This window comes from Cebus imitator, unplaced genomic scaffold (assembly GCF_001604975.1).
Source record: "Cebus imitator isolate Cc_AM_T3 unplaced genomic scaffold, Cebus_imitator-1.0 Scaffold109, whole genome shotgun sequence".
Taxonomy (NCBI): Eukaryota; Metazoa; Chordata; class Mammalia; order Primates; family Cebidae; genus Cebus; species Cebus imitator.
This window is the reverse complement of record NW_016107424.1, coordinates 4,915,677-4,926,593: the sequence shown is the minus strand read 5'-3', so window position 1 is coordinate 4,926,593 and position 10,917 is coordinate 4,915,677. Positions and strand designations below refer to the sequence as shown.

General features: G+C 41.5%; 1 protein-coding gene across 7 annotated transcripts in view; it reads right to left on the bottom strand.

Moving 5' to 3' along the window:
* The window catches only part of ESRP1 (epithelial splicing regulatory protein 1), a 66,751-nt gene that overhangs the window by 44,159 nt on the left and 11,675 nt on the right, over positions 1-10,917 (bottom strand). For all 7 annotated transcript variants that reach the window (XM_017538126.2, XM_017538125.2, XM_017538127.2 and 4 more), the window contains exons 5-6: positions 1,247-1,345; positions 1,062-1,116 (exon numbers count right to left, since the gene is read on the bottom strand). In XM_017538126.2, the coding sequence (XP_017393615.1) occupies positions 1,062-1,116; positions 1,247-1,345 (154 nt within the window). The remainder of the gene's footprint in view (positions 1-1,061; positions 1,117-1,246; positions 1,346-10,917) is intronic.

The following is a 10,917-nucleotide window of genomic DNA, read 5'->3' as shown; positions in this document are numbered from 1 at the left end:
TCCTGAGTAGCTGGGATTACAGGCACGCGCCACTATGCCCAGCTAATTTTTTGTAGTTTTTTAGTAGAGACGGGGTTTCACCATGTTGACCAGGATGGTCTCGATCTCTTGACCTCGTGATTCACCCGCCTCGGCCTCCCAAAGTGCTGGGATTACAGGCTTGAGCCACCGCGCCCGGCCCAGGACATTTTCTTAATGAGTCACTCTCTTCATAACTAAATAGGCCTCAAAGTCTGTTTCTATGGGCAAAGCTGTCAGAAGTTTCTATTCAGACACCAGGCAAACACCCAATTCATTAAAGTGATTTACAAACAAACAGGTCTACTTGTGATCACTAATGGATACCACTTCATACTTCTCCCTAACTATTGCCTTTGCTTTAAAGTAGAAACCTATATAGCCAAGCACAGTGGCTCACACCTGTTATCCCAGCACTTTGGGAGGTTTAGGTGGGCAGATCACATGAGGCCAGGAGTTAAGAGACCAGCCTGGTCAACATGGCAAAACCCTATTTCTACTAAAAATACAAAACTTAGCCAGGTGTGGTGGTGCCACATCTGTCAGCTACTGGGGAGGCTGAGGCACAAGAATCGCTTGAACCCGGGAGGTAGAGGTTGCAGTGAGCCGAGATCACACCGTGACATTCCAGCCTGGGCAACAGAACAAGACGGTCTCAAAAATAAATAAATAAATATGTACTTATAGAACATACATAAAATTATCTCAGTAAAAACGGTGAACTCTATTAAAGCCTACAATTTCTTGTTTGGAAGTGTTCCAAGTAAAAGATTGGATAGTTTTGCAGAGACCAAATTAACAATCACAGATGTGAGCATATAATATGGTTGAGGTCAGTGTGACTAAAGATGCCAATAAGCCATTAGATTTTAATCCCAATACCCAAGCTTGAAGTAATACAGCTTTCTTTTGTAGATGACCTAATAGCAAGAAAGGATAGCTAAAAGGGTTAGTAAAGTTTCTAAAATATAACAAGAATTAAGTGACACAAGAGGAACAAAAACAAGTTGAAAAGCTCAAATAAACAGTACTTGAGCACTTACCAAGTCCCACTTTCAAATTTGTAATTCACTCTCTCTGGATCTGAAAACCTGTGATCTAAAAATGAGAACATACAAGTCATTGTTTTAGCTATTAGGGAGACAGAGCTGCAGGAGGAACTCTGAGTATAGGTAAGAGAAAAATAGTGCAAATTCTAGGACTGCACTGATATAAAAGCAATACTTACTATAAGGCTCTGAAATCATTGCTAAAATTATATTCCCCATATCTTCAACTTGAGAGGCTCCATATCGAGAGACTGAACTATTCTTCCCAAAATTTAAATCTGTGAGATTAAGTTAAGGAAACACTTTGGAAAGATAAAATCAGGTTACTTCTAAACCAAAATTAAACCTATGCCAAGGAGGGGGGAAAATGGATCTAGTCAAGCCTCCTTTAGGAATCTCAGAATGGATGCTCCCATTAGTCAGGTCTTCATTCAACTTAGTCTCCAACTGCCCCTTTGGGTAAAAGAGCCAAATCAATCCAGTCCTGAGATATGACCAGGAATACAACTTTTGTTTACTGTGTGGCAGCAAATGCATAAATACTGAGCATTTGCATTGCAACTCATAAAGTATGCAACAAATTAGACTATTTCATCCTCTGAATCTTTACAGCACACACAAGGCAATGACCATGCCGACTTAAAGATACGATGACATTGTCAACACTACAAGACATTAAATGACTTTTTTGGCCTAATGTTTGAAATGGACACCACAGATTATTGATGTGACATTACTACCACAATGTTACTTTTGCTTAGAACTTCCATTCTAGAACACTTTTGGAGTCCTATAGGATAGCCCGCCTTTGATGACAGCAAATGCTAGTTCTAGAGAGCAAATTTTGGAAACAATTCAAGCACTCAAAGGCAACACAGGACTATGTAGTTCTTTACCAAAAGTATACTCTTTGAAACACAGCTCAAACTTGGTTTGAGGGCGAAACCAGGAATTCACATGAAGTTTTATGAATCTCTCTAAAATAAGGATGTATTTCCATCAAATAGAGGCATACCTTGAAAATATGGTGGGCTTGGTTCTAGACCATGGCATTATAGTGAATATCACAATAAAGAAAGTCGCACAGTTTTGGGGGTTTCCCACTACATATAAAAGTTATGCTTAGACTATACTGTATTCTATTAAGTATTCAGACAAGATCAGGAGCATTCAGGGTGGTATGGCTATAGACTCTGTTAAGCATTCAACAGCATTATGTCTTTTAAAAAAAATGTACATGCCTTAATTCAAAATCTTTGTTGCAGATGGGCATAGTGGCTCATGCCTGTAATCCGAGCACTTTGGGAGTCCAAGGCAGCAGGATCACTTGAGGCCAGGAGTTTGAGACTAAGCCTGGCCAATATGGTAAAACCCCAGCTCTACTAAAAATACAAAAATAAGCCAGGCATGGTTGTGCATGCCTGTCATCCCAGTTACTCAGGAGGCTAAAGCAAGAGAATCTCTTGAACCCAGAGGTTGCAATGAGTCTGAGATCATGCCACTGTACTCCAGCCTAGGCAAAAGCTAGACTCTGTCTCCCCCCAAAAAAAACTTCCTGGCTAAAACATATTAGTCACCTGAGCCTTTTGCTGGTAGAGGATCTTACTTGATGCTAATGGCTGCTGACGGATCAGGATGAAGGTTGCTAAACATTGGGGTAGCTGTGTCAATTTCTGAAAACAAGACAACAACAAAGTTTCCCACATCAACTGACTCTTCTTTTCATGAAACGATTCCTTGGTAGCCTGTGATGCTGTTTGAGGGCGCGGGCAGAGTTTACTTAGTGTAATTCTTTTTTTTTTCTGAGACAGAGTATCGCTCTGTCACCCAGGCTGGAGTGCAGTGGTGTGATCTCAGCTCACTGCAAACTCCTGCCTCAGCCTCCTGAGTAGCTGGAATTACAGGTATGTGCCACCATACCCAGCTAATTTTGGTTTCTGGGTTTTCTTTTTCTTCTTCTTCTTTTTTTTTTTTTTTAATAGAGACAGGGTCTCACCATGTTGGCCAGGCTGGTCTCAAACTCCTGACCTCAAGTGATCGATACACGTTGGCCTTCCAAAATGCTGGGATTACAGGCATGAGCCACTGCATCCAGCAAATTTAGCGTAATTCTTCAGAACACTAGGATTTTTAGAAGGGTTAATGAGCAGTGGCTTCAACTTAAAGTCACCAGCTACATTAGCCTATAATAAGAGAATCAGCCTTTAAAGCAAAGCATTGATTTATCCTGTCTAGTTATATTAGTCCAGGATGGCATCATCTTCTAACAGAAGCCTGTTTCCAGTACACTGAAAATCTGCTTAGTGTAGCCACCTTCATCCATTAGCTAGATATTCCGGATAACTCACCCCAACTTCTCCATAAGCACTTCCTGCTTCACTTTGAATTATTATGTCATAGAGATGACTTCATTCCTTGAATCCCATGAACGAACCTCTTGCTAGCTTTTCTTCTGTACCTTCCTCACTTCTCTCAGCCTTCATAGAATTGAAGAGACTTTGGGCCTTGCTCTAGATTGTGCTTTGGCTTAAGGCAATGTTGTAGCTGGTTTGATCTACCCAGACCACTCAAACTTTCTCCATACTGTAGCAATAAGTACATTCCATTACTTTCCTCTCTCATATAAATGGCAAGTGGTACCCAGCCTTCTCATCTTTGCTCAGGTAACACCCTATGTTTTGCTTTCTTACCATTCATGTATTCTCATTAGAATATTCAAGCAATTTTCCTTTGCACAACTTGGCAAATCATTTGGTGCAAAAGGCCTGGCTTTTGACCTAACTTAGCTTTTGACATGCCTTCCTAAGCTCGGTCATGTCTAGCATTTGATTTAAAGTAAGAGATATACAACTCTTACTTTCACTTGAATGCTTAGATGCTATTGTAGGGTTATTAATTGGCTTAATTTCAGGGAATAGGGAGTCCCAAACAAAGGGAGAGAGATGGGGTAACCACCAGTTGGTGGAGCAGCCAGAATACACACAACATTGACCGATTAAGTTTGCCATCTGGTATGGGCCTGGTTTATGGTGACCCAAAATAATTAAAACAGTAACAAAGATCACTGACTACAGATCGCCACAACAGAATAATAATGAAAAAGTTTGAAATGTGACACAGAGACAAGTGCACACATGTTGTTGGAAAAATAGTGTCAATAGGCTTGCTGAATGTGGAATTGCTACAAATCTTTCATTTTGCTTTTTTTTTAAAACAAAACAAAACTGGCCAGACATGGTGGCTCACGCCTGTAATCCCAGCACTTTGGGAAGCCAAGGTGAAAGGATCACTTGAACCCAGGAGTTTGAGACCAGCCTGAGAAACATAGCGAGTCCCCATCTCTACAAAATAAAAATTTAGCCTGTCATTGCAGCTGCCCAGGAGGCTGAGGAGGGAGGACTGCTTGAGCCCGGGAGGTTGAGGAGCACACGACTGCACTCTAGCCTGGGTGACAGAGCAAGATCCCATTTCAAAAATAAAAATAAAAAAAGACAAAATACAACAACTGTGAAGCACAATAAAGTGAAGCACACTAAAACAAGGAGAGCCCTAATGTGGCCCGCGAAACCTAATACTGACTTTTTAGCCCTTTATAGCAAAAGGTTATTAACCTCTGACCTATTACAGAAGAATGGAGATTGCAAAAAGATGGCCAAATACAAAGGATGCCACAGGAATGTCTGCAATCAATCTCAGAATATAGGAAAAATTTAAATTTGAAAGAATAGGAGTATAAGTACATTCCATTCAAATTAAGCGTTCCTGTCATCTATTAATGGCAGGATTACCTAGGCTTTTCAACATTGTTCAGGTACCATCCCATAAGAAAAGCACTCTCAACTTAATCCCCTAACCAAAATAGGCCATAAGTGACCACCCACCACAACTGTTCTAGGTCACAACCATCAATTTAAGAATTCATTAGATACTATTCCTATGTTAGGCTATCTTCTCGACGGTCTTAACCTTTCTCAGGTGTAGGCCCCTATGATCTCTTTCCATCTCTGATCTCTTTCCATCTATCACCATCTCTACAGCTTTCAAGAATCTACTGACTTAAATGGTGGCGTTTATTGGACACCATTTTGTGCCAATCACTCCCTATTTCTTCCAATTTTCATAATAACCCTGCCAGACAGATTATAGCAAAACCAAACAGTGGTAGAAACTAGGATTTAGTGAGGCTGGGCATGGTGGCTCAGGCCTGTAATCCCACCACTTTGGGAGGCCGAGACATGTGGATCACTTAGAGGTCAGGAGTTCCAGACCAGCCTAGTCAACATGGTGAAACCCCATTCCTACTAAAAATACGAAAATTAGCCGAATGTGGTAGTGGGCACCTGTAATCCTAGCTACTCAGGAGGCTGAGGCACAAGAATCGCTTGAACCTGGGAGGCAGAGGTTGCAGCGACCCAAGACTGTGTCCACTGCACTCCAGCCTGGGTGACAGAGCAAGACTCCATCTCAAAAAAACAAAACAAACAAAACACTGAGATTTAGTGATGTTCAGTAGCTCACCCAGTCACCTGGCTGATAGGTAATAGAGGTGGGATTAGATGACAGCTCTGATTTAACTATTGAGCAATACTTTGTGAGAAGCTTTAAAATTCATAGATAAAAGTCAACTGAAGAAGACGGAGATCAAAAGTAAAAATGTAAAGTATTCCTGCCTGGTTAAAAATAGATTTGCATCTGAAGAATCATTTTAATAAACTCTACTTTTTAACTAAGAATATGTTCTTGACATTTGGCTACCTTGGTGCCACATAACACGTCCCAACATGTCTCCCTTTGAGCCATCACACAGCGCTAAGCTGTTAATAAGTTGTAAAAGTCACCCAACCTCCTGCATGCCCAAACCATCTACAGACACACACGCATGCACACACACACACTCCCCCTGCACCTCAATAGGCCAGTTTCTTCAATCTATAATCCTTAGCATCATTGAAAAGGAGTAACAGAAGAATGAGGAAAAAGTTTTAGTACCCATTATTTCCCATCAATGTATAAGTATATATTGAATTAACTTGCTCCACAGTCTGATCTTGAGGGAAGGAAAGATGAGTCTGTGCCTCCTGATTCCGATTTATGGCTCCTTATGCAACTTACTCATTCTGCCCTTGAGGCAGCCGCAAGAGTACAAACAGGCTCAGCCAGCTTTACAAATGAGAAATGCCTCAAGGAAATGAGGAAGGGTACAGGCAGAGGCAGTGGGAATAAAACTCATCATTTCAGGCGCCAATTGAGCAAGTACTACTTTATATGCAACTTAGGGGAGTCTTGAGAGACTTGGTCTATGTAGCAACAGGAGGGACACTTTCCTTACGACCACCGCTGCTGAGACAGGCTTGAGGGTTTAACCCACACTTACATTAGCTGAAGAGAGAATTCAGAGAGAAATTTTATTATCTGCTAAGACAGGTGTGAGGGTTTAACCCGCACTTACATTAGCTGAAGACAGAATTCAGAGAGAAATTTTATTATCTGCTGAGACAGGTGTGAGGGTTTAACCCACACTTACATTAGCTGAAGACAGAATTCAGAGAGAAATTTTATTAAGTTTATCAATAGCAGCTTATCTACTTTAAAAAGTTATCTTTCCCAGCTACCTAAAAATGGACACATCTGGGTTTGGAACCCCCAATTTTTACTTGTAAATAATATCTTTTCAAACTAAGTTTTTAATAAGGTAATACATTCACTGTGACAAGTTTAATATTCTATAATTACTCCAATTCAAAGTTTCATCTGAAAGTAATTTTTCCCTGCCACAGAACTCTCACAAGACATTTGTTACTCTCATTCCTATTGTTTACTTTTACGTATTGTACAGTAACACAATTTCATGTTGTCAGACATATAACCCCTATGCTAGCGAACGAACGAATAGCTGATGAAACACAGCAAGAGAAAAGAGAAAAGTTGATTAGTCTTCCATCTAAGAACTGAATTTTCTAAAACTATGTGATAGAAAGAGATGTCACCCTTAAAAACTTGCTTGTTTTTTGTTTTTTTGAGACTGGGGTCCTGCTATGCTGCCTAGGCTGGAGAGCAGTGTCTATTCATAGGCGTAATCCCACTATTGATCAGTGCATGAGTTTTAACCTGCTCTTTCCGGGACAGTTCACCCCACCTTAGGCAGCCCTCCATTCTACTCCCAGAGGTTGTCATATTGATGATGAAGTTACTGTGGACAGCAGATAGGCATACTGCACTACACGCCAGAACTCCTGGTGTTTAAGCTAACCTCCTGCTTCAGCCTCTGGAGTAGCTGGGATTACAAGAGGGTGCCACCAAACCCAGCTGGTTGCACAATTTTATTTTTTTGAGACAGGGTCTCACTCTGTCACCCAGGCTGGAGTGCAGTGGTGTGATCTCTGCTCACTGCAACCTCTGCTCCCCAGGTTTAAATGATTTTCCTACCTCAACTTCCTGAGAAGCTGCAATTACAGATGCACGCCACCATACCTGGCTAATTTTGGTGGTTTCTGTAGAGACAAGGTTTTGCCATGATGGCCAGGCTGGCCTCAAACTTCTGGGCTCAAGTGACCTGCCCACCTCGGCCTCACAAAATTCTGGGATTATAGGCCTGAGCCACCGTGCCCGGTCTGGTTGCATAATTTGAAATGTAAGTTCTACATATAATCTGATATATTTTAAAGTGAGCTTTGAAAGAAACAAAAAATGTTACCATAAGAAAATATAACGAGAAGCCGAGACAACCAAAACTATTTAACACCAGCAATAAAATGCTGGGGGAAAAAAGTCTAAAACCTAGGTATGACCTGAGAGGAGTGAATAACATATAAATTAAAAACAGAGCAGCCAGGTGTGGTGGCTCACACCTGTAATCCCAGTACTTTGGGAGGCCGAGGCGGGCTGATAACTTGATGCCAGGAGTTCAAGACCAGCCTGGTCAACATGGTTAAACCTTGTCTCTACTAAAACAAACAAACAAACAAACAACAACAAAAAAAACCCCACAAAAATTAGCTGGGCATGGCGATGCACATCTTATCATCCCAGCTACCTGGGAGGCTGAGGCATAAGAATCCTCTGAACCAAGGAGGCGGAGGTTGCAATGAGCTGAGATCACGCCACTGTAGCCCAGCATGGGTGACTGGGTGAGACTCTGTATCAAAAAAAAAAAAAACCAAAAAACAAAAAAACCTCACAGACACAGATACACACATACCTAAAACCCTAGTTTTGTCTTCTCCCAACCAGCTTTCTCAGGTTGAATACAGCCTTAGTTTTAGACCTTAATTCACGGCTTATTTTTTTGAGGCAGGATCTTCAGGTTTGAAAAGGCAGTGGTGTGATTAACTATAGCCTTGACATCCTAGGCGTTAAGTGATCCACCCATTTCAGCCTCCCAAGTAGCTGGGACCATAGGAATGTGCTTCCATACGTAGCTAAGTTTTAGATTTCTTTTTTGTAGAGACAAGGTCTTCCTATGTTGCCTAGTCTGTTCTTGGATCCTCTTGCCTTAGCTTTTCAAAGTGTTGGGATTACAGGCATGAGCCACTGCACTCAGACTCTTACTCTTAGAGGGTAAAAAATAAGATCATTATCTAACAAATATTACTTCTTGGAGATATTACTGTACTGAAGAGTCATGCAGAAGGATTTCCAACAAACCTAGCAAGTCAATTATACCCTAGAAGAAATAAGATATAGGTAGGATCTCATTCAACAAAGGAGATGAAAAACTTTACATTAGAAAAAGACATTTATATGGGATAAACAAATTAGGAAAAGGACACTCCTTGATAACAAGTTTTGAAGTTTTTTAAAACAAAAGGATTACCTTGGAATTTCCAAACTCATATTTTAAAAGCAAAATATGGGGCCAGGCGCGGTGGCTCAAGCCTGTAATCCCAGCACTTTGGGAGGCCGAGGCTGGTGGATCACGAGGTCAAGAGATCAAGACCATCCTGGTCAACATGGTGAAACCCTGTCTCTACTAAAAATACAAAACATTAGCTGGGCATGGTGGTGCGTGCTTGTAATCCCAGCTACTCAGGAGGCTGAGGCAGGAGAATTGCCTGAACCCAGGAGGCAGATGTTGCGGTGAGCCGAGATCGCGCCATTGCACTCCAGCCTGGGTAACAAGAGCGAAACTCTGTCTCAAAAAATAAATAAATAAATAAATAAATAAAAGCAAAATATGTTATGTTATTTTTTTGAGGCAGAGTCGTGCTCTGTCACCCAGGCTGGAGTGCAGCGGTGTGATCATAGCTCACTGCAACCTCCTCTGCCCAGGTTCAAGGGATTCTCCTGAGTAGCTGGGATTACAGGTACCCACCACCACACCCAGCTAATACTTGTATTTTTAGTAGAGACAGGGTTTTGCCATGTTGGCTAGGCTGGTCTCTAACTCCTGACCTCAGGTGATCTACCCACATTGGCATCCCAAAGTGTTGGATTACAGGTGTGAGCCACTGCACTAGGCCAAAAAATTTTACAATTAAAACAAACCACACATAATATCAGCCTGAGGGCTGGCAAGGAATATGTAGTATTTCTAGTCACTTCAGATGACAGGCCAGTGTCCGTGCTGATTTGGCTCATGACACTCCAATGTGATGCCAGAGATAACTCCTTCCCCCTCCAGCTAACAAGGTCAACTACTGGCTCAGCTTAACTGTATACTTGATGAAATGTATGCATTAAAATACCTTTAATATGCAGAAAAGTACCAAGGAGGAGTTGGAGTTTCCCTTCACCTTTACAGCAGGGCAGTGAAGGTCTGTACAATTATGAAGGCTCAGCTCATTTCACTGTTAGAATAAATTCCTAACCTCCAAGTTTACCTGTACTAACAAGTGGCTGATGCTTTGAAAGGTCTTTATCTAATTTCATGTAAGGTTAAAAAAAAATGTATGTGTAAAGCAGTTTATATAAGGCTTTGAATAAATAAGTGCTTTTCAAAGTCCCTTGGCAGCTGTTTTGCCTGTTCTGAGACACCCGACAATCTGGTGGGGTCTACACGGTCAGTCAGCATTGCAGAGTGTGGGGCCGGCCAGCCACCAGCTAAGTGGCAGCACACACTATCTCCTTATTTCTTATACAATAGTCTTACCCATTTTAAAATGGGAAACTGAGGCTGAACAGTGAAATAAATTGCCTCCAGTGCTTATGTTCTTAACCACTATATTATTATCCCCAATTGTAACCTATAGGAAAAATAGGCTAATGTCACAAACTGATAATAGAGCCCATGTATGTGCACACACACACAAATCCTTTACACCCCCCAAGAACTGATGAAACATACATACCCTAAGAACCTTTGAATGGGCAGGCACGAGCAGTTTAGCGATTTTTTTTCCCGATAATGGAAATCTGCCCTAGTGAAATGGCAATTATAATCACGTCAAACAGCACATACGAATGCAATACCCTATCATGGAATACATATTTTCCAAAATTAACTCTACTGCTGGATAGTTTGGTATGTGCCGAGGAAACACAGGATAATATTAATTTAAAAGGGAGACAACCTATTTGAGGTGGCCAACATACCTCAAATAATCATATACATCCTAAAATATTTCATTTTCTGGCCAGAGGATGGCTCATGTCTGCAATCCCAGCACTTTGGGATGCTGAGGTGGACGGATCACAAGGTCAGGAGTTTGAGACCAGCCTGGCCAATATGGTGACACTCTATTAAAAATACAAAAATTACCTGGGCGTGGTGGCACGTGCCTGTAGTCTCAGCTACTCAAGAGGCTGAGGCAGGAGAATCGCTTGAACTCAGGAGGCGGAGGTTGCAGTGAGTCAAGATCATGCCACTGCACTCCAGCCTGAGCGACAGAGTGAGACTCTGCCTCAAAAAAAA